Source organism: Perissodus microlepis, chromosome 20 (assembly GCF_051167445.1).
Source record: "Perissodus microlepis isolate ML-2025 ecotype Zambia chromosome 20, ASM5116744v1, whole genome shotgun sequence".
Taxonomy (NCBI): domain Eukaryota; kingdom Metazoa; phylum Chordata; class Actinopteri; order Cichliformes; family Cichlidae; genus Perissodus; species Perissodus microlepis.
In genome coordinates this window covers 9,088,582-9,116,577 of record NC_140480.1, presented here as the reverse complement: position 1 = coordinate 9,116,577, position 27,996 = coordinate 9,088,582, and the positions used below count along the sequence as shown (strand labels likewise).

Sequence of the window (27,996 nt, the reverse complement as noted above, 5' to 3'; positions counted from 1 at the left end):
GTCTATCTAACGACGCCCCCATTTGCCAGCTACTTCCGCTGCTGTGTCAAGCTGAGGCTACACAGTAAATTCTTGTTCATCTTTCTGGACTTGCAGATACATTCAGCCTGCTCACGCCACTCAGGTAGGATGACAAATATTCCGTTGGTCTTTCTATGGTCTTATGTTTTCTTTTCAGTGCCCTAAATTTAGCTTTGCCCTCTGTATTCAAAAAGGTGGCTAACTATGCTAGTTAGCCACCTTATTTTTCTTTAGCCCGCCCGCTAATGGTAAAGCGCTAGCTGTCAAAAAGCTCCGGCCAGCCTCGGCACTGTCAGTTTGTTGTGTGGGAACAATGATTTAAAAACATTGTTCTCATTTAGGAATATTGTATAGTTCGTCACATGTTAAATTTGGCAAGTTAAAGTGTATGCTATTATGTTAGCAAGCATAGAGTTTACAGTAGCATTTATTAGATGGGTTGTCAGAGCTGGGTGTTTTTCAAGTTGTCAGTGAAGGTTTAATTGGTAATTGATTTAGAATATACTTATTATTTGGGTATTTTTAATGTATTGTCAGTGCAGGCAGAACTATTAAGTTCCGTGTGCTGGTAAAAAGCTGCTGGTAAAAAGCTCTTGATGGTTGAGTGTGAGGGAGTCCTTCAGAGGAAAACATCTATTCAGATCAAAACCGTCACATTTTCTTCACCTGCAGCAGTTTATGTAAAGGTGCAGATTAAAGTCATTTCCTATCACGTTTCACTGCCTCAGCAAACATTGGGAATGTCTCCCCGCCAGGCTGACTTCTTCCCGATTACATCCGCATCTGACTCGCAAGAGATTAAACAAAGGTTTGTCTTTTAAAGCTGGTGTACTTTAGGTCATTGACACAAGGTTTGCTCTGACACAGTCATCTGTTTGTCTACTCTCCCTGACAGACATATTGCTCAGTGGCATTCATAGTAGTACTACTGCATGTTTCCACTGTCACTAAGGAACTTAATGTAAGGAAGTGATACTGTGTTACTGACGGTCAGTCTGCTTAGCATTGTTTGTTCATTTGATATCGATCTTTTGTAGATATGTCAGTAATAACTGTGGGGCAATTCACAAATGTTTTGACTACCACAATTTGATAAAGTTGAACTGAAAACTTTGAACCAAAATAACATCATCTAAGCAGATGATGAACAAAAAGTTCCCCTTTTTAAGAGTTCGTTAAAAAAAATGAGAGGTTTTGTTTTTGGTGGTGGTGGGTTTTTTTTTTTGTTTTTTTTTGCATGATGGTACAGTGGGGGTGGATCTTTTGGATCCTGTGGATTATGTTTTTTGGACTCCCATAGCTGCTATATGTTTATCTTGGGACTTTGGAGGCCCAGCCAACACTTTAGAATATTTTTCATGTACCTTGAACCATTCCTTAGCAGGTTTTGTGGTGTTACAGCATGCATTGTCCTGCCTGGAGAGTGAGTGCTGCTCCATGGGGGTCAGTTTAATTATGGGTTTTATTTGTCAAAGTATAAAAGCTGGCATGGAAAGTTTCCCAGCAGAACATTGCACTGAAAGGATGCTCTGTGTTATGTACTTCACGTAGTAGCTGTTTTATTGTTGCTAATCATCTTTTGTATGGTTAACATTAAAGTGAACTTCCCTTTTTAAAAAAAATTGTTGCTTTATCCACAGGAGTATGAAGGTAGACACATTTTGTTTTTATCTTTACATGACATACTAGTCTGTCCTCTCTGGAGTTGCAGTTGTTGTCATTTAGTTATGGGTTTTCCTCCCTAAGGTACCTTAATTACCCCCACTATGGTGTCTATGGCAATAGATTCCATTTGAAAGGGGAGCTTTACACTGTGCTAGTAAACTACCTTAGAGTAATGTAGTTCCACTTTAGAGCTAGATGAGCAGTTGTCCTTGTTGAAACAGCAGTTGCCTAATTAAGGTGTTCATGGAATACATGCTTATGAGCGTTCAGTTGTGGAATATCTGTGTTTTGTTTATGTTTTGCTTTTGTATTTTTTTTCTGCCTCTCACATTAGAAAAAGTTTGTATGAGTACAATTTGTCTTTCAGCAGGATTGCACAAACAATTATTAGCCTGACCTTCATGAAGCTTGATGGAGCGGTGGTGCATGGGCAGAGGAAAGACCCATTGAATTTTGGTGGATCTTTTTAAATGAGCAAAATAGGGCAATGGCTCTGGTGGAGATTAGCCTGCCTAATGCTCTTGTAGTTGAGTTCTGTGGCTAAAATTAAGTGAACAGGAAGAAGATGTTGCAAGGCATGTCCCAAAAGTTAGGTTTCAGCAGTGTTGAAACCTAACTGTTGCAGCAATGGGACGGTCAGCAAATGCAAAATCAGTAGTCATATTTGGAGAGCAGGGAGGAGTCTTGGTGTAGGTATGTTTTCAGTGTGATTTGTCTGTTAGCAAATACTAGGTTGCTTCTGCTAAGCTGAATTTGAATCAATTTATTTAAGTGGAGCATGGGTGAAGACCCATGAAATCTTTAGTGCAGCTTTGTGTCTCTTTCTTTAAATTTCTAATTAATTGTTAAAAATAGATGATGTTGTTTGTGTATCACATTATATTGTGATATTCTGTCGTTCGTACAGTTGCATCATGTACACGAAACTGCACGATTTCCTCAAAAGTAAATTAAAGATCTTTCAGAAGTTTCTCTGAAGCAAAAAAAGACTGGTATATTTTTCCTTTGGTAATTTATAACTGTAGGTGCCCTATAAAATGCAATTAAAGTATATTCTGGTAATGTGTAATTGACTGGTTGTCTCTAAAATCCATTGGAAATGTGGCTCCGCATACCTTTTTACCTAAATGCCAGAACGCAGAGAAAGTTTAAACCCAGTCACCTGAACCTGTCAAATAACAACTCAAGTGCAAACAATGCTGATCACAAAACATGCTTTTGTGCACATGTTTTATCTAAACTCAGGAGTGCCATTGTTTGTGTTAATGGGTGGACAGTTCAAGGGAGTTTCCAGGCAAGATGCTGAGCAGGCTTTGTTTCTGCATACACTGTGAAGGTAAAACTCCTCCTAGCAGGTTCTTCTTCCTAGCAGGTATCACTGGTATGCGCTGACTCACACTGTTCAGTAGTGTTGTGTGTGTGTGAGAGAGAGTGTGTGAAACTATACGTTCAGCATCCTGCCCAGAATGAGACAGTATCTTATGCCCAGTGGGGTTTACTTGACTTCAAGCAGGAGTAGAATAAAGAGAACAAGCTCCTCCCTTATATTTGAAAGACAAACAGACAGGATAGACTAGCGCATATGATTACACATATGATTGAGCTTAGCTCTCAAGTGCAACAAATTCAATGAAACATTTGTTTGGAGCTACCTTTAGTCTTTAGAAACTTACCTCATCAGTGTTAGGGGTGTTACTCAAAAAAAAAAATAAAGAGTGGGGAAAGAAATAAAATAAAATAATACATTGCATATTATTCATTAATTTTCTTAAAAATAATGCAGCGTTACTTTCTCTGATGGGTCATTAAGTAATTTGTTCCATTACTTCCAAGTAACAGCGTAACATGACGTTAAATGCGTTGTCACATAAACTCATATACATAGAGCACCAAATTACATCTCTGTATCTCTGGTATATGTATGCTAATTTCTTTACATTTGCAAATGTACTGCACAGTTTTTGTGTGCTTGTTTGGGACATTTTTTTTCATCCCCTACTTCCTCACTTCTAAGGCTGAATGACTTATGCAATCTAGAGGTTACATGAGTCCTGAGTGTATTTCAGATGTTTCACTGGGAGCTTTTGTTATTATAGGGCAAGATTTTTCACTCTATCATTTAAATAATCTGTAAACATGTTTTACATTACAGTAAAGAGGAAGAAATGCAAAAGGATCAAAAAATATCTGACCAACATGGAAAAAAGATTTGTACTTGATTCTCATAGGAGAGTTTAGCTTTCGTCACACATTTGAGTTATTATTGCATCAGATGTAAAAGTGTACGTTTGAGGCTGTTTGGGTGTGGTTTATTGCAATTTCCTCTCTGTAAATGGATTAATGGTTTTAATGTTAGCACTTAGTTTTTCTAAAGTGCTCCAGTCAGTGGATGTACTCCGTAAGGTTAGTCTTGTGATTGAAGTAGACTGAATTTGATTTCATAGTTTCAGTATACTATAATAAAAAGTAATTTGTGAATGATTGTCAGTTAGACCGTCTGTTGGTCTTGTGCTCTACTTCCATTCGACTGCTCTTTGGAAGAATCTATCTTTCTTATTACAGACGAAGGTTACTCTCTCACAGTCTGTTCTCTAAAACCTCTAAAAGAGGAATTATGGATTTGGATTTGATCAACTGGTCTCTGAATGCAATTGACACCCCTTCTCAACGAGAAGTCTGGGCTCGGGTGAGCCTGACTGCTGAAGATATCTACCTATTCGGAACCATGATAACAGGGTTCTTGCTGATTGGAGCTGGCTTGGCCCTGACTTATCGAAGAATTAAGGAAGCGGAACCGGCTGTTCAAACCCCCACAAGGCTGCCCGCTGGGATTGAAATGATGGGACAAGGCGTGAGTTTCTAAAAATGGGCTCATTGAGTGCAGCACAGAGAAGATCTTGGAGAACGCACGGCTGCCGTGAATACTCAGAACAAGACCTCTGAGTGAAAAACTGGATTACATCTGGAGGGGCTAGCTCGAACAACACCTTTGAGCGCAAATTCGATCACATCTTGGGGAAGTTCACTGCGGTCGTGAGTTCTCAGAACCTGCTCTTTGAGCAAAAAGAATGACAACATCACGGAACGTAAGTTTGGATAACATCATAGAAAGCTCACGGCTCTCAACGGGAGATTGAGAGACCAGTGTTGGACTGTTAGAACAGCTTTGAAATTCATATGAGTTGTTCGCACTAAAGTAAAAACTATCATCACTTCATGCGGAGACCCCTTCGGCGCCAGCTGCGGAGACCCCTTCGGCGCCAGCTGCGGCCTCAAGGCTGGAGCTGAACAAAACACCCTGATAACGACTGTGTTTAGACTGTTCCCCCCATTCCATGCAAGGCCACCTGGGCTGGCTGGAAGACTGTTTACCTAGCCTGGCGGGGCGAAGGACACTGTCTCAGCTGAACTCTGGAGACACACACACACACACTGATATGCACACACTGATCGCCCCTCCCTTTCCAAACACCTTCGATGCTTGTGCCCTACCGGGGAAGATGGCAGTCAACTGGACCAGCGCAGACATGCTGCAGGACCGGATGCGCTGTCTACACCGGCTCTCTCTTACCCTTTACCTGCCCCTGTTGCTTGTCTTGTGTTTCTATGGTGTATTGATAGTCATGTGCTTTTTGTGCTGAGGTGTTTTTTCTGTTAACAAACTGTTCTCCCACTAGGAGCTCAGTCTGAGTGGAGTTTTTTTTCTCCTCCTCTTACCTCATGTTATGTATTTTCGTTGTTTTTTTTCCCCTATCAGCCTACCTTTCTGACATGTCTCTCCACTGTGATGTTTGTGTAAAGTTGGTCAGAAGGTTCCTTTGTAAGTGCACATGCGCCATTAGCATGCTGCCTGCTGTAACCCTAATTTCCTTCGGGATTAATAAAGTATTCTGATTCTGATTGTGATGAAAACAGGAAGCACGGAACACAAAATAAACTAATTTTGGTCATTTCACCCAGTTAGACTCTTGCTCAAATAACTTTTGCTCTACGTCAGTCTAGTACTGGCTTACAGTACAAACATTTGTGTTTTGTAAGATGCTTGGGCTTAAGACAATTACGTAACAGCCTTTCCTGTATACAGACATGTTTCTGAAAAGATAAGAAACTAAAACATCATGAACCATCATAAACTACTGATTCAAACTTGGGGTGTAAGAGGTTTGAATCCCTGATGAGATGGCTTTTCATTGTTAACCAATATGGACCTTAGAAAAAATAGCGACCACGCACATAATGGTGAGTTTGGATAAATGAAATCTTAAACTCACCATTAACCAAATACTTTGCTGTTCTGTGTTATGTCTGCACATAGCAGAAAACTTCGCAATGTATATGTTATGAATTGTAACTTTAGGTGCTTTGTTACCAGCAGCTTGTTGCAAAAACACATAATTTGCTCTCATTTCTTTAGTTGAATGTGCAAAAAATTTCAAAGATGACAGTTTGACAGATGTTGGTGCAAAAATATAATTTTACAAGTTAATTCTCAAAGAGCTATTGGCTGAAAACTTGGCATATCTCTGCATGGTGTGCAGAGACCTGATACAGGACCTGGGAAATGCATTTGGCTTTTGAGTTGATCCACCCATTGTTTGCCAAATGAGATCTTTGAATGTTTTTCAAGAAGCCTAAAGAACTGTTCCTGGAGACTACTAACAGAAATTACAAGAAGGCTTCAGTGCGAGAGTTTAGGCTGTGTTGAATGATAAACTTTGTTAGAATAGTGCAAACACTTTTTTTTGCCTTACACTATATGTTCATGTGTATTTGCGCCTGTTTCAATAAATCATTGTACCCGTTTTCTAGCAAAATATAAATTCAATATGACCCAAAATGAGTGACTGAGACTATAAGCTCAATGGCAAAATGTTTAGATGCAAAAAAAGAAACATTTTCCAGTAGATTTCTATAGGACTTGATGTGTCCTACCTCCAGCACAAAACCATGAAGAAAAAGTTAGGAATGAGCAGGCAGAGTGGTTGGGGTCACCACGTTCAACAAGACCGAGCTAGGTTCATTCCTCCTGAGTAACTTGCTGTTTTTTAGTAGTGCACTACTTTCTGAGTTCAGTTCGTTGGGTTGCTGCTTTGGCTTTAGTTTACTTGCAGCTACATCTACAGAGCACAAATGCCTATTAACACTCAGATCTCCATAGCGATTCTGTCCACCCCCCTTCTTTTTTTCTTTCCCCCCCCTTTTCTGCACTCATTAGTGCACAGACAGCACACACAGCAAAATGCTGCTCTCTGTTGAACTCCCTCTAACACAGTGGCCTGTCTGTGATTGTTGTTCCCACTGTTGTCTCTCAGGCCACATTCACATCCTTCCTACTTCTCTCAGAATGGTAGATGAGACCCATTTCCTTCATCTTAACCTTGAGCCTTTGCTAGGAAAACTTAATCACATGACATAAATAGCAGTGTGGCATCTGAGTATTTAGATGTCTATATAAAGTGTATCAGATGAATGACAGTGAATTGCAGTGGTTATCCGTGTGGCCTTATAATATGCATTTGGCATTATTTGACCGAAAAGTTCCGGGAACTATCAAAGTGACATGAAATGACATCAGCACAGAGTATAAGCCTCTGTGTCACAGAGACTAGTAACAAGAAAAAGTCCAGAGCTGAACATTCTTATATGTGAGGAACTAATATTAACAACAATAGCTAACATTTAGTTCACACAGTCCTGCATTAGATAGCCCTTCTGGCTGTGGTAGAACAGGTCTTTTAACAGTGGGCCACATTTGGGTTATAGAACAGTTGCCAGTCCTGTCTCCATATATGCACAAACAGAACCAAAGCACAGACGCTTTCTTAGTTTCAGTGTGCACTTGCTGTCCTTGTGGGCTATCCTAACACCATAAATCACTATGAGGAAAAATTGGGGTGAGGGGTGGGGGCTCCTGTTTCATCACATTGAAGTATTAAACAGTTATTCTACACTTTAACCTGGCCAGTGAGAATGTTAGCCATATAACTATTAGCAGATATCCGATGGACAGAAATCTAGTTCCAGGGAAACAAAAGTTACTGTACTTAAAGTGCTGGTCCCAAGTCTGGATAAATGGCAGAGTAACCTTAGGAAGGGCAATTTGCACCAAATCAAACATGCGGTTCCTTTTTTTTTTTTTTTTAAATTATATTTTTATTGAAGAAAAAAAAGGGACTTGTTACAATAAAGTGCATTGACATTATTTAGTCAAAAAAAGAGATAAGAAAAAAAAAAACCCTTTTTCTTAGTCCTTTTGTTTTATATTCTGATAGCAAAAAAAATAAAATTAACTCATTGGCTTGACAGTGTGTTACATAATGCAGCATTTTTAACTTATTTACAAAGTCTACATTAGGTACATATTATGAAGTTGAGGGTCAACCTGACATTGTACAATACATGGGAGATACACCAATTCAGGGCTGGTCTTACCTAAATTCAGGGCGGATGGGGGACACAAAGCTAATCCATTTATTCCATATTTTATAAAATTTGTCTTTTCGAATCTTTAAAAAGAATGTCAATTTTTCCATTTTAAATATTTCGAAAACCACATTAAACCAATCCTCAAGTGTTGGCGGAGTTGGATTTAACCACTTTCTGGTTATTGATTTTTTTGCTGGCCGCTAATAGCGCTTGTAAGAGTTTTGTGTCCCCCTCCCCGGACCGAGCCAGCAACCAAGCCCAAGTACAAATTTACAAAATTGATGTCAAATTTTATCTTAAAAACCTCACACAAAGTTTTATGAATTCCCAGCCAGTAATTTTTTAAGTTAGGGCAGTCCCAAAAGATATGATAATGATGTGCCTCTTCTGATCCACATCTTCTCCAGCATTCTGCTGTCCCATTTTTATATTTAGTTTGATGAGGGGTTTTGAAAAATCTAATAATGTTCTTCCATCAGTGGTCTCTCCAAGATAAAGAACTTGTTGAGTACCAATGAAAATTACAAATCCTCTCCCAGTTCTCGTTTGTTATACCCATCCCCGATTCCAATTCCCATTTAATCTTAACATTTTGAGTAGTATCCTTCCTTGCTTGAAGGAGCACATCATATAGTTTGGAGATTGCCTTTCTCAGAGAACTATCATATGCTAATTTAACTATCTTAAAAATTTCTGACTCAACCATATTTGGGTTTGGGATATTGCAGTGTTTATTAAAGTAATCCCTCATTTGAAGAAACCTGAAGAAATCTACTTGTCTTAAGCCATTTCTTATTTGTAAAGACTGGAAACTCTGTAGTGTCCCTTTATGTGTGAAGGAATGGAATGTTGTTAGTCCACTCTCTATCCAGGACTGAAATCTATTATCACTTTCATTTGGTTTAAAATCTGTGTCATAAGCACACCATCTAAATACTTTTAGTATTTGTTCACTACCACATATTTTAGTCACTTTATTCCATATTTTTAAAGTGTGGCTAATCCATGGTCCTTTATCTTCTAAACGGTCTGCCAATTTTTTATCCGCAATTGAGGCTTGTAGTTGGAATTTAGGGGTTGTATTGAATTCTATGGATTTCCACTTAGCTTTCAAATTCGGGTTACACCAATGCAGCAGGGGGATGACCTGAGATGCATAATAGTAGTATTGTAAGCATGGGAGCATTGCCCCCCCCCCCCCTTGCCTTGCTTAACTGTAAAGATCTAAATTTAATTCTTGGTTTTTTCCCATGCCAAATAAAGCGCGAAATCCATTTGTCCCATTCCCCAAACTGTGTTTGACTTACTTCAACAGGCAAAGTTCTAAATAAATAGAGGAGTCTTGGAAGTACATTCATTTTCACTGCTAATATCCTTGAATTTAAATTTAAGAAAGGCACCAGATTCCACCTATCTAAATCAAATTTTATGGCCTGTGACAAGGGACCATAATTTACTTGTGATAGATTAGAAATGTGCGGTTCCATGTGCTGTGGCAACCCATTTGGAAGTAAGGGAACAGTGTAAAGTACATCTATCTGCAAATAATAAAATGATAACGTTAATGTGGGAGCTAGGCAACAAATATTTTCAGGCCTACCTTTATAGATATTTGTATCTGAAAACCGTTTGTGTTTTTCTTTAAGTCCCAGATTCAACAACTAGACAGAAATGGTGGAAGCTTACCTTACCAATTCTATTTAATCAGCAAAGAAAGTCTTGTGCCATATCACCAGAAGTACAGCACTACCTCAGGTGCAACCTTTCTCTAACGTTAGCCTTTTTTGGTTGTCTGCTATACAGTTTCTGCCATCAGTGGCGTGTTTGTATGTGAAACTGACTTGGTATGTGTTTCAGTCTGTAGAGGTGTGTCCCCTGTTGAGGTAGGTGTGTGTGTAAAGAGAAATATAGAGGTGTGTGTATGCTGTATCAGTATGTTGCATGGCAACCTTGTCCTTTACTTTCTTTCACCTTGGCTCTACCTCTGCCAGTCTCTTGACTCTCTCTCTATGCGCCTTTTGGCTTTGGATGTTTTTGTCTGCGGTGGACAGCAGAGACAGACATTACTTGGCTTATGAATGGAATTTTGGCATCAGTAGGTTTGCATTTCAAATGATTGTAAAACATTTGGTGACAAATTTTACAATCTGTAATTAATGAAGGACTTGGAGTGCGATTTGACATTTGACACAATCACTTGTCTTGTAACAATTGCTTTAGTTTAAGTAGTGTCTCATGTTTTATCAAAATTAGAAAATCTAGGGATAAACTGTGCACGTACCCTGTGTAATATTTTAAAATGTCTGTCTTTGTCTTCAAAAGAGAAGATATTATTGGTCCTGTCACTATGTATTTATAAATCGTTTTATCCCCAAAAAAATGGATTAGTTCATGATATAAAGTTTTATTTTAGGTTTAGCTCAAGCTTTGATATGGGGACTGCTATATCTAATTTTGCAGGTAATTAACCAACTTTATTTAATTATTGATTTAGAAAGTTTCATAACAGTTTTATTTTACTTTCTCCTGATATTTCTGGAAAAATGGACACTGACAGTGAACTAAATCAGAAAGCTTAGTCTGTGGGTCTGTATTTGAAATGAGTTACATGAATGAGGAATGGGGTAAAGTTATCTCTGTTCCAAAGCTTTATCTCTCTGTTCTGTGTATATATTTTTTTATCTGCTGACCTTTTTTGTGGCTACATTTGGTGAGCTATTATCAAAGTACGGAGGAGAGTGGTTGTGGTGCTCATATGGTGCCATGTCTGTCATGGTTATGTAATGGCTCACAAGGTGTGTGAGACAGCGAGTGATATGATCTGAGAGCTTGCTGCAGCCAATCAGATACCTCTCTTTTTCTCTCGCTGTCTGTGGGTGTGTGTGAGAATCTGTTTAATTTATCTGCACAATTCTGGAATGAAAAGTAAGTTCTTTTAAAAATGCAAGACTATCAAAAAGCAAAACAAAACTTCTAAACATGGATTTAAACTGAAATTCAAGTTTTAGTGTGTACAGATAAAAACGGTGGCTTGTCAGTGATTTTGAAGAATTTATTTTCATTTTCAACTATTGTTGCTGATGCTGAGAAGGAATCCTGGGGAAACATTTGTTCTACAAAATATAAAAGAAGACTAAATTAACAATGTTGTTAATGGAATACATTAGAGCACATAGAATTAATAGTTTAGACAGTCTTTAATTTACAAGTATTGCACTCAGTTTACTTCTTTTCAAATACACAAACCTAATTATTCAGGTCGTCGTGTGTCTCTGAAACTGTGCTTCAGAACAGCGTTAAGAAATAGTGTTAGTTGGACATCTTACAAAGACCAGCTACAGCCTGAGTGCAGTAGTCATACTTTGTCTCAAGTGCTGCATCTCTATCAAAAGAAATTTTCTTATGATCTGAATAGGTTTAACCAACCTTATAAAATGGGTCTGCTTTTTAATGGGTTGTGAACAAAGAGCAGTTTGAGAAATGAGCTTAGAGTTCGAGTCAGTGTTGTCTTGACTTTTCTGAGTGAGAACTAGGTCAGCTTATTTCATCAAGTCAATAATGCAGTTCTATTATTGATGATAGTTTCCATCACTAAAGCACACACTCGTCATCTTCCTGTCTTCTCCGTGTGCCTTAGTGGAGCTAGGAAAATGTGACGGATACCCATTTCTGATATTGCCTTATTTTAGAAAGCTTCACTGAAGGATATTGATTCTGGTGACAGAGATTGTAGCACTGTTGAATTACAAACTGTGAAGTGGCCTGTCTATTGCACAAAACATTTAATGTCATACTCAAATTTTATTTTCAGTCACATTTGCTCTGTTCATGGATGTTAAGGTTGGGAAAACGTGTTTTGTCTGTCATTCTGTTGCTGTATACTATAGCTATATATATATATATATATATATAAGGTTCAGTGGTCAGGTATTTGGGGGGAATTCATTTGGTAATGTGAAGACAATGTGCGACATGCCTTTTAACTGACAGCTTTGTTCAGAATCTGCTGTAACATTATGTTCACATAGCTTCCACAGACCACTGACTATGAATGCACTGAAATATGAATGATAAGGATTATCATACCACGACTCAATCTTTAAAAAGTGAGTTAGAGAAGGTGGTGTTTTCTTCCATCATATTTTCGACACAAACCCTGGTAGATAAGTGCATTAGTCAGATTTCCTCCGGTTGGGATTCCAAAATGTCCTGCAGAACTATTTAAAGGTTTGGGAGTTCCCTAGTTTATGTGATTTGTGAGGCCACAGGAAATATCAGGTTTGTCCTGTAGATCTTCTGACTGATATGATCAGCTGATACAGTCAACTCCCTTTTATAGTGGAATTTCTTTTTCTTTTTTTCTTTGTTTGTTTGTTGTTTTTAAAAAATGTTGGTATAAATCCTTTCTAATACTGAATATAGGAAAATGAGAGAGATTTTATTTATTAATTACAAAAAATCTAGATCTTATTTAAGCCAGCCTTTCACAAGTTAGAAAAATGCTGAGTTGGACACTGAGTTAACTGGTAGAATATTTGAATAATAGTTTATCATCCATTCTGTCCACCTTATCAATTGTGGATGCAGAGGCCAAAGTTCATGTGTGTGCTGAAGGCGTTTCCTTTCTCTGGCAAAGGCAAAACCCATCCACTGTGTAGAAATAGGCCAGGAGAGTGTGTAGAAGGCCAGGAGAGTGTGTAGAAGGCCAGGAGAGTGTGTAGAAGGCCAGGAGAGTGTGTAGAAGGACAGGAGAGTGGGAACAAGACTGAATTTGGTATTTTTATCTTCTAAATCAGTCAGCTGTATGAGACTGGATATTTCTTTTAGGATTTTCTTTACGCTTCAGGTATGTAAAGATTTTATAATTCTGGAGATGAGGTCTGTCACACTGCATTACTGTATTATTTAGACATTAATCTGTGCTCTCATGTTAATATTACTTGCAGGAGGATCCCAATAAGCAGCAAGTGGGTAGAAGGGAATTTAGGTTTACTGTTTAATATACAATTATATTAATGTAATTAATATTCATTTTTTTGTGTTTAGAGATGCTTTTTTTTTTTTTTTCCTTAAGTGTAACCTGTAGGTATCAACTTTTTTTTTTTGCATATCCCAAAATAGGTTCATCTGAAACAATTTTATTATTATGCTTCGCAAAGGCTGCTGTAAACACAGTGGATAACATTTGGTAATTTGGTTTGACTCCTGATGGAAATACTGCTGTTAAAATAAATCAGAAAATTGTAAATGCAAATGGAACTTTGCTCATTTTAAAAGCTGTTAAATGGTGGAACACTGATAAAAACTTGATCAGTGGAGTTATGACCGTAAGAATGAGTTTTCCATTAGATCAGGGGTCCCCAACTCCAGGCCTCGAGGGCCGGTGTCCTGCAGGTTTTAGATCTCACCCTGGGTCTACACACCTGAATCAAATGATTAGCTCATTACCAGGCCTCTGGAGAACTTCAAGACATGTTGAGGATGTCATTTAGCAATTTGAATCAGCTGTGTTGGATCAAGGACCCATATAAAACCTGCAGGACACTGGCCCTCGAGGCCTGGAGTTGGGGACCCCTGCATTAGATGGATGGGGCCATGCCTTCATTAGTCAAAAATTTCTTCTAGCATGGGACTGTTTGTCCTACAATAGGCATCTACAAAAGTTATTTTTCTGTGGCAGTAGTAGATAAAAGTGTCAGTGTAATTCATTGGAAAATGGATTAAATAAAAATAAAAACAAAAAATGCACAGAATACAGTGGAATGAGATATGTATGTCTTACACAAATTCACCTTTGCCTGTTCCCCTTCCCTCAGGATGTGTGTCTTGCTCATAATATTAATATTATATGAGCATTTCGTTGCCTTGTACTTGTGCAATGACAATAAAGTTGAATTCTATTCTATATTAATTGTGCGACATTCCCAATAAGCAAGTAGTGGCTATAATAATAGAGTTTAGTTTTACTGTTTAGGTGTATTTATTGGTATTTATTAGTATTTGGCTAGCTTTGGGTGTGTAAATATTAAGATTGCATATAATTTTAGTAATAGTTGTAAGTAAATATTGCATATATGTGTAACCCTGCTAATGGAGGGTGCCATCTAGATTGCATCTGTCATATTGTTGTTAACACACATGCGTTTCACATATGGCCTCATTCTTCTATCATCCTTATAAATCAAAGGGGCCAATTTAATTTTCATATATCTGTCTGGTATTCTAGTTCTAATGTTTAGAGCCATTGGTGATAAGATAAAATGGATAAATGGGCCCTTGTTTACCTATTCCTGAGCTGTGTGTGTGTGTGTGTGTGTGTGTGTGTGTCTGTGTCTGTCAACATTTGACATGTCGGGTGTAACAAAAATCTTTTTACATATTGTGTGAGGTTTTTACATGTTAAATGGTTTTTAAATATGGTCAGCACAGTGAACAAATTCCTTTTTAAGTGCAGCTCGGGTTTTTGCTAATTAATTGACACACTCATTGACCCGTTGGCATTACTTTTTTGTTCTGTGTGATGAATAAACTGGAGTTTCAGTTCATTACGAATTGTATTTCTTGAAGGTTAAGTTACTAATTAAACAACTCCTTTTACTTCCTTGAAAGTTGAAGTCCATGTTAAAATGTGTTTTGAAACTCTCAAAACTCTGGGCTGGTAATTTTGACCTGGGGAGTTACAAGTTATTCTGGGTCTTGCTTTTAAACTGGGTGAAGCTAATGTACCAAGCAGAGGGTAACAAAGACCCAGAATGCCTGTGACAGTGGTGTCCCAATTGTGTAACTACTGAACTAGAAACATCTCTGTTTTCACGCAACAAGCCATGATAGACAAAATTGTGACTGTGACAGAACAAGCAGACTTTGAGCGGATGGAACAGATGGTTAGATCTACTGTAAAGAGCATCAAGATAGTCCACTTAATGCAATCTTCTCTGCATGTTGTTTTTATTTTTGAAGGTTATCATTCCAGAAATGGAAGAAAATGTATTAAAATTTTGATTATTCTTAGTACATTAGTACTCAGAGCATGAAGGATGCAATGACATTGTGCGCAGCTTTCTGTAGCTCACAAAGGTGTCTGATTTGCCATTGAATTGTTGCTCTAGGGCTTGTGTGAATGTGTTTGAAGACAAAAGCATATGATGGTTTATATTCTCCCAAATTGTTTCAACTCCAAAGAAAGTAGAAATCCCTTGGAGGGAGTGGAGGCTACGGCAATTTTAGTTATAAATTACCTTAAATTGCAGGATTATTGCAACCTAAGAACATTATGATCCCAGCAGTACGTTTACTAAGGCCTTTATACATAAAATTTGTGCAAGTAATTTGGTTTCAAAAATGTTTCGACTTTGTTTTGGGGGGGTTTGTGCAAGGTGGTTGTTGTATAAAGGCATTTACAATTAATTAAAATGAGAATAAAGGATTATAACCATTTTAAGAAAAAACAAACAAAAAATAACACATTTTTGGAGGTCTGAACTTTAATGTGTTGACTTTATTTTTCCACTTTTGACTTAAAAAAGTGGAGGGAACAAACATAGCAAGTAAACACTAGTTATAACCTTTTTATATTGATTGTTAGTAATATATTTGTTTCTTCTTTTTTCTTTCTACAGATTATTAATTTGCCTTGGTCAAAAGAGCCACATAAATTGAAGTCTGGAAGTGCATCCGTTGTTTGTCTGCTAACTAAGCAGCTGATTTGCTCAAATTGACATCTGCTGGTGTCATTCCTCTGAGGACAGACCATCTGCTGAAAATCTGTGTGAAGCTGTATTTGGGACATTGCCTCGATATCAGACAAACATTGCTCTGTTGTTGTGGTGACACTCAAGCGAGACCTAGATTGACAGGTCTCCCTCCAGAGTAACTTTTCAGAGCAGCCACCAAAAGGAACATGTGCTAGAAGTTCAACATTTGTCCTAAACAACTGGTCAGCTTTGACTCTAGAAGATGAGCAATGACGATGAGTTCTTCGATGCCGTCACAGGTGGGTGCTTAATGTACATACTTATTGATGTGTTTCCCTCTAGTTTATCTTTTATTAAGAAAGGGGAAACATGCATGCTTCCTGTATTTCAGGACTGTATTGTAATTTTGTAGTTCTCATTTTTTTTTCTCCTTTGGTAGTTTAAAAACTTAAAAAGGTTTTCTAGAGGAAGAGAAATATTTCATTAAGCATTTTGGTATTTATTAGACCTGATGTATATATGTAATCATTATTTTTCTTAGGTCTTAGTCTTTCTCTGGAAATTGCTACATGGTTTTTTCTGCAAGAGGCTGCCACTCCTAATTAGATGGTCCGTTTTTGTTGTCGAAGCACAATGCTGTCCAGTGGAACTTAACCTGCCTTCGTCTGATGATTAGTTGAATAATTCAGAGGTTGGCTGTCTTACGGCTATGATTAGTGATATCAACAACAGCCTGGAGGGTGTGTGGTTCATACTTGTGTGTCTGTATTATATTCAGAAAGAAATTTCATCTGGTAGAAACTGCCAAAGTTGGTGTCAGTGGGATAGTAGTGACTATCCCAAATCAGCATATTTGAGGAAGCCAGCTAGACTTCACTCTTTTTTTAAAAGTATTTTCACATTTCTTTTTTTGGTGAGTAGCAGTTAATAGTCCTTGAAGTCAGCACTCTCAGGATTTTGTGCAGCCTAATGTTACAGTCCAGGTGAAGGTCTGATATCAAGCAGTACCCATTTACAATTACAAAGTACAGCCATGGTGACTCGCCTGGGGTTTGTGAGCAAGCATTCTGGGTATTTGGAAGCAGATACCTGGAAACTCAGGAGAGATGAACTTTGAACTGTTTACTCTAGGCAGATCTACCTCAAGTTTAGAAGACATCAAAACAATATAAAATCTCAGGATTAATGAAGTCAGCATGTGTAGGTTCAGCATTGAATGCTGAAATATGATTATAATAACTCTGAGAAATAAAGGCATGCAAACACTTTATTGTTGTAGATAAATTAGCAGTGCAGCCACTTATTTAACAGCTCGTTCTGTGCAAGGATAATAAGAGGGCAGGCAGGGTGGTGTTCTCTGTTAATAAATATTAGAATCACTGTTTTGTTGTTTGATTACCCAATGTTGACGTAGAGCCATTGCTATATGGCTGTCGTCACTTTAGCAAGTCATTTCCATTCAGGTATCAATAAAAGGGCTGTGTGTGTGCCTGCACCTGTCTTTGTGCCGTTGTTATGATCATCTTAGTAATTTGAGACAGATGCAGAACAGGGGTGATCTATTATTTATGTGGTAGCATCAGGTATCATCTGGCTTGGCTTTAGCATCTTTTTCTCTTCTTAATTTACCCTCAAATATTTTGTTGTAACTATGAATTTTAAAAATATTACTAATGTGCTTGATGATTTGCCCGGGGCACACCTTCATAACACCTACAGAAGCTTGAAAGACATGGTTGAAGTGCAGCTTATATAATACATGAAAAGAGATTATCGAATATTTAAAGTTCCACAACCCTGGCTATGAGTCAACACTAATGTGTGACAAATAATTTTGTGATGCACATCCTGCATTTAATGAGTCAGTTTCATACTGTGCAATACATTTTGTTTCTCAGGAAGTGGAACTTGCGAAGTCTCAATACTAAAATAAAATATTTTGTTGTGACTTATGTGACGATACGAACAATGCACCTTTGTACCTGACACCTGATTAGGTGTGTTTTCTGAGTAATGATAGTCATTAGTGTATTTTAAGCTTTTGTTAATGCACCACCTTGAATTGCCCACAACTCCACCCTACAGTACTATGTTGCAGATTATTCCAGCCCATTCTCATTCCCACGCCATGAACGTCTGCCTTTTTGTTAAATCCACTGACGAGATGCAAGGTATTCACAATCTGTCCTTTTTTTGACATTATGATGGCGAATATGACTCTCCTTATAATATGCTCTGTTCCATGTTGAGCAATGATGCCGAAAGGTATTTGTGTTAAATGTGGCTCTATGTTGTCGTGGCCAGGCTTCCTTATGTGAAAAGTTTGAATTGAGACGTGGATTGTTCTTACCTCACAAACAAGTTTACTGTTGTTGTCCCAGGTTTCTTAGTTTACATCAAGTGTAAAGAAGATGACATGGTGCGGATATCTGTGACGTCGGTTTGCTTTGAATGCCACATTTCTTTTTCTCCCACAGGCCTGGAATCGGACGAGTCGTGCGAGGGGCTGTCGGAGGCCAGTTTCAAAGATGCACAAGGGATTGACAGCAGCAGCCAGAAGAACAATGGATCAGTCCCACAAGAAAATGGCATCAAGAAACACAGGTACTCCTGCATTCCTCACCCACATTCCATCTGCTGTGTGTGTACTTGTTTGTGGATAAGTACGCTCTTGGTCAGAAACAATTGAGCTAAGTGGAACATTTTTGGGCAGGGTCACAATTTGTAATGGCTCAGTTTCATACAAAACGCATACACAGAAAGGCACACAATGCTGCAATTATTTGGGTGCAGCAGTTTAAAGGTGACGTATTTTTAAACTTAAAAATAATAGATTTGTTGTTGTTGTTCACAGTGGGGGGCTGACTTGGGTGACCTATATGTGAAGGTGTGGTGTGTTTACTTGAGTTAATTTCCTTTTATAAATTTTAAGATGTCAGCGGAAAATTACCAAGTAGGAATTTTAGGATAGTTAGGTGACTGGGTTTAGTTCCTGTGAACAGAGGTGAGATGAATTGGCTTTGCACTTACTTGTTCTTATCTCCGTGCAGAATTTCTTTATCTTCTGCCCTGATAACAAACCTGAACACACAATCTCTTATCTGCAACCTTGGATATTTCTTTTCTTCTCCATTTCAGGACATCTCTCCCTGCACCCATGTTTTCCAGAAACAATATCAGTGTGTGGAGTATCCTGAAAAAATGTATTGGACTGGTAAGGGAAAGCTGGTTATCAGATTTAAGAGCTTCTCTTCTGTACGTGAAAGGCTTTCATAGAGAGGTTTTCATAGTCATATTGGGCAGTATTTACAGTTTTTAATTTGCACACAGATAAACTGAAACAAGAAAAATGTATTGCATAAAATTACTTGTTAAAACCACAATTTGAAAAACGTTTTAGAGTTCAATAGTATAAAGGGTAATATGTTAGGTAGACATTGAGCTTTTTTCTATTTATCTTTTTTCCCATTATAGTTTAGTGTAATTTCTTTCCATTTTTTTCCCCCTTTATATGCACTACTGTGTTTAGTCATGTTGTATTTTAGGAGTTATTCTAGTTAACCTGTGGTTTAACTAGTGTGTAGTGCTTTGGCTGCTGACACAATAATTACAGTTTTTGTGATATAATAGAGTATATTCAGCTTTTATCTTAATGTTAAACAGGAACTGTCCAAGATCACGATGCCCATTGCCTTCAACGAGCCGCTGAGCTTCCTGCAGAGAATCACGGAATATATGGAACACACTTACCTCATCAACAGAACCTCCTCAATGTCCGACTCCATAGAGCGCATGCGGGTAGGGAGAGACGTGGACACACACTTCCTGCGTCATCTACCATGGTTCTCTGCTATCACCCCTGACACTCTTCTCCACCCACTCCACCCTAGCTCCCCACAATGACACTGTCTTCACCTCTCTTGTCCATTGCTTTGAATGGTTGTAGTAGAGCCACCAAAAAATAAATAAATATCTAATTGAATATCGTAAATGAAATGCAAATAATCTGGACATAGTATGGGGAGAAGGAAAAAACAAAACGCTAACAGACATACTCAAGAGATGACTTGGACACATACGCGCATGCTAACTTGGTCTGTAATTGTTTCTGTTTAGGCAGTAGCTGCTTTTGCTGTGTCAGCAGTTGCGTCGCAGTGGGACAGAACTGGAAAGCCCTTTAATCCTTTGCTGGGAGAGACCTACGAACTTATCAGGTACACTTGCTTTTTTTTTTTTTTTTTCTTGCTTTTTTCTTTCTCGTTTTTTGTGAGGTCACTTTGTTTTACCAGTTAGCTTTCAGTCTCTCTTTTCACCCCTGCTTCTTGCAGAGAGGACCAGGATTTCCGAATAGTGTCTGAGCAGGTATCCCATCATCCTCCAGTGAGTGCATTTCATGCAGAGAGCCTGGCTGGGGATTTCGTGTTCCACGGCTCCATCTACCCTAAACTTAAATTCTGGGGCAAGAGTGTTGAGGCAGAGCCTAAAGGGACTATTACACTAGAGCTACTCAAGTTGGTCACTTAAAATCTTTGCGTTTAAATTATTTATTCATTTATTTTAATCTAAAACTGATTTCTCATTGTGTTGTCTTTTTTTTTTTTTCACCTTTCCCTCTTAAAACTTCCTCCTTCATTCTTATTTCCTCTTTTTCTCCCCCCCCCCTGCAATTTTCATCCAGGCACAGAGAGGCATACACATGGAGCAACCCTAACTGCTGTGTACACAATGTCATACTGGGAAAACTGTGGATAGAACAGTATGGCACAGTAGAAATAGTCAACCACAGGTATTTAAATGATGCTTGCATGATAGAACTAGATACTAAGAAGTGTTTAACCTGTATTGATCACAATGCTTCCCTATAACTAGAGTGAGGAAATGACTGCAGTCAAGTTCCGATGAAACACTGTAAGGCTAACAAATGTTTACCCACAGTTCTCCATTCCTGCCGTGCACCTTCCTTGTTTAGTCTAATACTAGACACCAGCCTGCTTATGCTCTGTGTGGCTTCACAGGCAAACAACGTCTCCTTCAACATTTATTTTTCTAGGAAAGCAGTGCAAAGCTTTTATTGTCCTTATTGCAGTTGCACAGATTCATGCTAGTAACTGTGAATCAGCCAGACCTTACTTGCACTGACTAACTGTTGTCAAAACAGCAGGGTTTGAACGTGAACCTCTTTTATACAAATAGTCATGCAAAGTGATTTATATGAATGTATAATTGCATGATAAATCCACCACTTTATAATGTCAAATAATGTTGCTTTGTCTGTTTAATTCACTATAATGAGCTCTGCCAGTGAAGAGATTTTAATTGGCTCTTGTCTCATTTTTCCTGCAGCACTGGAGACAAATGTGTGTTGAATTTCAAGCCCTGTGGGATGTTTGGCAAAGAGCTACACAAAGTGGAGGGATACATCCAAGACAAGAGGTTTGTGTTTACTCTAACTGGTTTGTCACCTACAGTGTGAATCTTTCTGTCTTCAAAAGTTTAAAAAGACATGCTAATGCATTTTCATTTTTTTCAATCTCATTTTCCATTGTACTTTTCTTCTCCTATTATTGACCATCTTCTTTTTTACATTCCTTTTTTTTTTTTTTTTTTTTTTGCCTTTTCTAACAATTTCTTCTCTCCACTTGCATCTCCAACTTTTTGTGTCTTGCCCTTTTGCTCCTTTTCCTGCCACATCTTCTTACTGTCGTTTTCATCTTCCGTTTCTACCCAGTAAAAAGAAGCTTGCTGTCATCTATGGGAAATGGACTGAATGCATGTGGAGTGTCGACCCTCAGGCCTATGAAGCACACAAGAAGTCTGAGAAGAAAGGAGACAACAAAAAGCAGAAAAATGTAAGAACCTGTGCAACTAATATTTTACATCTGCAATAAGAAATCATAAAAAAACAACAGTGTAGTGCCAGTCTGTGGGCTTTCTTTCTTTCTTTCTTTAAAAATTTTTTTTTGTCTAAGTCATATTTCCTTTTCTTCTTCTGTCTTGATTTCCTGTTATTGTCCACAGCAATCTGTGTGGTCGTATCTAGGTAAACCAACAAGCTTGTGTAGATCAGTGCAGAGGTTTTTCAGCTCTTCCCCTTTTAGTCTGCTCATTTATTTGTAGTTGTGTGCAAATGCTCCAAACTGCAGGTTTGGAAATAAACAGATACTGTATGATATTATTATATTGATATACTGATATCAATTGGTCCAGTAGTTACAGTGAGTTGTATCATTCACAGGATGAACTTGAGGGCGCTGAGAACGATGACGCAGATGACATGCCCGAAGTCCAAGAGACTGTGTCTGTTGTACCAGGAAGCACTCTGTTATGGAGGATCGACTCTAGACCAGCACACTCTTCTGTGGTATCAAAAATAAAGTTACACATCCATATTGGTGGCCCAGAACGCACACACACAAACACACTCATTCTTGACATCTTTTATTCTTTCTCTGTTTCCCAGATGTACAACTTCACAAACTTTGCGATGTGTCTGAATGAACTGGAGCCCGGCATGGAGGCCATCCTGCCCCACACAGACTGTCGCTTCAGGCCTGACATCAGAGCAATGGAGAACAGCAACATGGGTAATTAGTTTTTATCTGATCAAATTTGAATGCGTCGCTGGCTGACATACAATAACTTGTTTGACAGAACTGTTGTTTAAAAAGAAAACCAGTAAGCTATGACTATGTGGACGTTTAAGACGACTTTTAGAATGATCACTCTGTGAAAGTAAAAAAAAAACCAAACACAACAACAAAAAAATAAAACAGAACCAATAAAGAAAAGAAACCACAAATGTTTTACTTCTGCTGCTCAAAGCAAAGGATTGGCAATAATAAGTCAATGCTTCCACCTGCTGGATATTGATGGTATTGTGCCAATCCAAAGTGTGTGAGTTCCACAGGTGCCTAAAGAAAAATGGAAACAAATGAAATTAAAGGGGTAAATAAGGACAGGTCTTTTATTGGTTTTATTACAATCTGAAACCTTTCGACTCTTTGTTCTTGTGAAGATGAGGCCAGTAAAGAAAAGGAAAGACTGGAGGAGAAACAGAGAGCTGCCAGAAAAGAGAGAGCCAAGAGAGATGAGGAGTGGTCTACTAGGTGAAAAACGCACACTAACACATGCATTCACTTTAATAAATTTTTCTGTGGTAACCTTTACAACAGCTTCAAAATATACCAAAAGTAATGAAGTTTTCATGTTGCTGTTAGATGTCCAGTGTACATGAGAATAGCAGGGGGATTGTTGCAGTGGTGCAGAAACTGTTCTGGTTAGTTGCTAAGAGTAGAGCTGAGCCCTAAAGGAGAATCTGTTACCATAAAGGTTAATCTACATTCCTACCCTCACCCATGGCCACAACATGGAATGTAGCTTACTGCAAGTGTTAAGAAAATATTATTTACATAATGGACATTTTGTGTTCCACTCTCATTCTGTTTAATAAAATTGAAGCTACCAACATCCGCTTACTTTATTACAAAGGCTTGAAACGGATTCAGTGAAGCGAAGTCTGTATATTTAAAGCTCACTAATCATTGATCAGATTTATTTGTTTATACCGTATGAAAACCGAAGTTTATGAAGAACGTTTTGAACTGAATAATGGATTAAAAGAGCTGCAGGCTGAAGACGCAGAAAGGAAGGACAGCTGTTAAGATTACAGATTGACAGGGAAATGCAGGTGGAAAATAATACACAGACTTCTTGGAGGTTAATTGTAAAAGTTATATCTAGAAACTGGTAACACACTTAAGACCAAAGCCATAGTAAATCCCTACAGAAGTGTAACCTGTGTTGATCTTTTAGGTGGTTCCAGATGGGCACCAATCCATACACAGGTTCCCAGGATTGGATCTACACTGGTGGATACTTTAACAGGAACTACCAAGACTTGCCCGATATCTACTGAAAACCTACTTGCCTTTCTCCTCCTCCTCCACCATATCTGTAACCTCCTGTTACAACCCCCACCCCCCCACCGCCGTCATTAACTGGAGATAAAATGATACAAATCATCATCATCAAGGCACACCAACTCAGATTGGAAATGCATACAAAGAAGCTGAACGTTGTTGAATGCCGAGTCTTCAGTAAAAGTGGTTGTTTTGGGGTTTTGTTTTGGGGTTTTTTTTTGCCCCCCCCCCCCACACACACCCCACACACACCCCACACACACACACACACACACACACACACACTTAAGAGAATTTGTTATATTATTTCCAAGTCTTACTCTCCATCATCAACTAACATCTCCTGTTTCCCTGCTGAAGCACCCTTTAGAGCACAATGGCCATTTAATTCCAGGCCAATCCCTCTGGCAGAGAGTTGGTAACAACTCAAAAACCTCACAGGTCCGTTCTGAATGTTTAACATCTTTGCTATTGAACTCTGTGCTCCGAGGATCTGCCCACCAAGACTCCTGATGGCAGCATTTTAAAAACATTCACGTCATAAATGAGTAAAGTAAAAACGATGACCAGGACCTTACAATCACAACGATGGATACATGGATGCTCTTTGAATTGAAGATGGACTTCGAGGATGTTTTGTTTTTTCTTTTCTCTCTCTTTTTATTTTATTTTTTTTAATATTCTGCAAAATTTTAAAGATTTAAACACTCAGAATACATTAGTTATATACTACTCTTTGGGCAGCAAATAAGTTATGAGTGATCATTATGTTGGTCAAAACAAATCAAATGCTATTAAGACTTCATTACTGTCCATGTGTCTTATCCTGAAAATGATTAATATCTGCTGATAGTCTCCAATAATTTTGTAAAGTTTGATTAAAAATATTAAAATGAGTAAAGATCAATACTATAAAGCATACATTTCCCTGACAACAAAAACAGAATTGGAATCAGGAAAACAAAAGCAACAAATAGTTTAGATATTCATGGAAATAGCTGAATACCCTGCTTTTACTTTTTAGCAACATGCATAACCCGGCTGATGCGTGATTTGGTTTCACACAGGTGCAAGTATTCCATCGTCTGATTTCTGCATCTTGCTTTTAAGTTTTTAAGATGCTGACGTTTGAAGTTTCCATTTATCCCTGGCAGGTTACAAGACGGGGCTTAGCAGTACATATTGGTTGCATTTTCCCAGTTTAACATATGACTTTAAAGGATAAGGGTGTTGATCTGCAGCTGCTTGTGAATGAAACTGTTGTTCAGTCGTTTTTTGTTTTTTCGTTCTTTTAACAAGTGAACTAAAGAGGAGTCCAAAAAGGCTAGAAGTAAATATTACAGTGATGGTATGTACTCATCTATTGTGTGAACCAGTGTATAAATGCGTACAAGCACCTAAAAGCCATATTAACAGGAGAGGGTGTTTTTCTGTGCGGATATGAATTAGAAAATATGAGCCTAAAGGAATTGGATTGTTATAAATCTCACTATCGTCATAGAAGAAACTTGTCAGTGTAATCAGAGTATCAAATGCAGCTCTAGATAATTGTGTTCTATGGCAGGATTGGGTGGATGGATTCATGGACAAAGTGACATAAGCAGACATGAACGGGAAAAACTGGAGAAAATTGGCGACTACAGAAAAGTTAACGGACCGCAAATTAACTTGGCGTCGACTCATATAATAGGACAACAAAACAACCAGAAACAATACAGTGATGATTGTAGTCTTTTGTGTCTGTGCAGGGTGCTTCTTACACTTATGTGCCAAGCAGAAACACTATTTCTTAAAGTGAAGAAGGAGAGGAGAAAAAAAAAAAAAAAGCCGGAACTTCTCTAATGAATGTTGGCACACACAAAAAAAGACTGTAGACGTTTTGGATTGTTGGTAGTGTCCCAACAGGGTCCCAGAAATTGGTAACTCGAGATGATGTCCACTGTTGTGCAGTTTCCCTTTGATTTGTGTTGAGCTCAACAACAGTGTGACTCTACATTTAACCCATTCATTATTATTTTAATGCATCGTCACTGAGCAGGACTCACATTTCCCTTCAGATTCTAGGATACAGACATGTTGGTAAATGAATACTGGGATGAAATCAATCCTCTAATTTTCATTTAAATTTTTGTTGCTATGCTGAGGTTTTATTAAAAGGTTAAAGTTTTTAAACATTGTAATACTTTCGATTAAAGCACTTAGGCATAGCTCGAGTCACCCTGCGGTTTTGATCGAGTGAGAAATGTAGAACAAACAGGTTACAGCTCTCACATGTGCGTACTAACTTAACATCGTAACACATGCGCCCAATTTTGTTTGACAGATGCGTTCTGCTGAAGTCGAACCCTGCTCAGTACGTTATGGCACGCATCTAATTTTTAATCACATTTCGTTTTGTTTCTGTATTAAAAATCACATTTTCACATGAATATTTAGCTTGCAGCACCGACCCTATGCAACTTTTGCACGTGTCTGTTATTGTACCACAGCTTAACATTCCCCCCCTCCACCCGCAGCGACACATTGAACGCACGCACACACACACCTTCACTTTTGAGTAGTGAGATGTACCTTTTTATATATTGACTTTGCAGCCTTAGTTTAATACATTCCAGATAATTTGAAACCTATTTGTACTACTTGTCACTACAGGTAGCCGTGTTGTCACATCTTCAATTTGACTTTTATTTGTATTATTTTTTTTTTAAAAAATGGATTACCGTGTCATGCTTAGTGCCTGAACGTGTCCGTTTTCCATTTTTAACTTGTGTGTTATTTATGGTGTTTTATGAATGACTTGATTTTTTTTTTTCTCTTTTGTAGCAAAATTGTTTCTTAATGTTTTGCTTAGGAAAGAGCAGAGCGCCTAATCGGGGCTTGAAGCAAACATTCACCAGCTGAACACTGAACCTTTGACTGTGACTGTTACATCTGTCTGATTTACTTGCCAGTACAGTATCTGTAACATATTCAGGACATGTTGGGTTAAATTCACCAGTACAGTTCATTCAGTTCATTTAAAAACAACCTAAAAAATAAACCCCCACTTTTTTTGTTTTGTGTTATTAAAAAGCTTTTTGCACAAACACTACTCCCAGTGCGCCATCTCAGAAGGCTAAAGTCAAGCACTCACCAAATTCTGCAGCTGTACATGAATCCAAACAGACACAAGGATCTTGGTAATTTTTTACTGTAAACTACTAACTGGCGAAAACTATTAAACACATGTAACCGTCACGTTCATCAGTGCTCATCAAGCTCTACCAGTTATACAACTAATAAACGTTATTTAACTAATTCTAGGATTTTATGTTGCTTTGATTGTTGGTTCTTTCTATTAAGGAAAATGTTTTCTGTTGAATTTTATTTCTCTTGGATTGTGTCATGTGGTTGTCGATGTAATATATGTGTAAAAGTGTTGCACAGAGGTAATCGCAAACAAAATGGCATATTTGTGCAATTGATTTTATTTTTATAGTATTTAAACAGTTTTTGGTGACAACCAGATGTTTTATTTTGAAGTCGGGAGGGGGGAGGGGTCTGTAAGGGGTTGTATCCATACTGTGGACAGCTTGTTAGATTCTGTGAATGGGGAAAATGTCTACTAATAAAATCCTAATGTCAGCTTTGGGACCCTGTCTGGTTCTTCTTTTTTTTTGTTTTCTTCTTTTTTTTTTTTTTTTTTTTTTTTTGAAACATGCATGAGTAAGGACTGACTTTGCACTCCTGTAGCATCCCCGGACACATGATGCTTACTAGTGGGTGTATATTTATCTGCAGTGGACTTCTAACTCAGTTGTGACAACCTACTCATGTAAGACTGTGTAATCCAGCTGTATTACTATCAATGATGGATATAACATAGTTCTCAAAAGTAAAGATGATATTGTGCGAGGAGAACCTGCGTGGTTGCAAACAAGTACATTTGTTTAATTTGTTTTCACTATTTGAGCGCTGACAAGTACAGCGTTAACTCCAGTGGGCTTCTAACAGCAGTCATGACTGTGATTCAGCTGTGCGTGGAGCCAATCACAGAAGATGTTGAGAGGCTACAATGGAGAAAGACAGCATACACGATTTAAACAAATCATGAAAAAAAAGTGCACGTACTGTAAAGAAAACAAAATTAAAAGGCTTTTAAAAAAAAAAATTATTCCAAGTGACCGTTATTACTGGATGTCCACACAAGTAAATTTTTTGCTCTGTTGTGGAAAACATTACCTGTATTTGGGGTCTTTTTTTTAAACGTTAAAATTTTTAAATAAATTTGA

General features: G+C 38.0%; 1 protein-coding gene across 2 annotated transcripts; it reads left to right on the top strand.

Annotated features, from left to right (window-relative positions):
• Position 1: 1 nt before the first annotated feature.
• LOC146364091 (oxysterol-binding protein-related protein 2-like) lies at positions 2–27,349 on the top strand. 2 transcript variants are annotated; one of them, XM_084916535.1, is made up of 14 exons: positions 2–124; positions 15,732–16,105; positions 18,284–18,410; positions 18,945–19,020; positions 19,470–19,604; positions 19,923–20,020; positions 20,135–20,317; positions 20,485–20,592; positions 21,150–21,239; positions 21,535–21,655; positions 22,042–22,167; positions 22,267–22,390; positions 22,822–22,912; positions 23,619–27,349. In XM_084916535.1, exons 2-14 carry the CDS (start codon positions 16,069–16,071, stop codon positions 23,719–23,721), a joined length of 1,419 nt encoding a protein of 472 aa, XP_084772661.1. In that variant the 5' UTR covers positions 2–124; positions 15,732–16,068; the 3' UTR covers positions 23,722–27,349. The 2 variants fall into 2 exon arrangements, with proteins under 2 accessions (XP_084772661.1, XP_084772662.1); XM_084916536.1 differs by lacking the exon at positions 2–124 and adding an exon at positions 9,342–10,207.
• Positions 27,350–27,996: the final 647 nt, after the last annotated feature.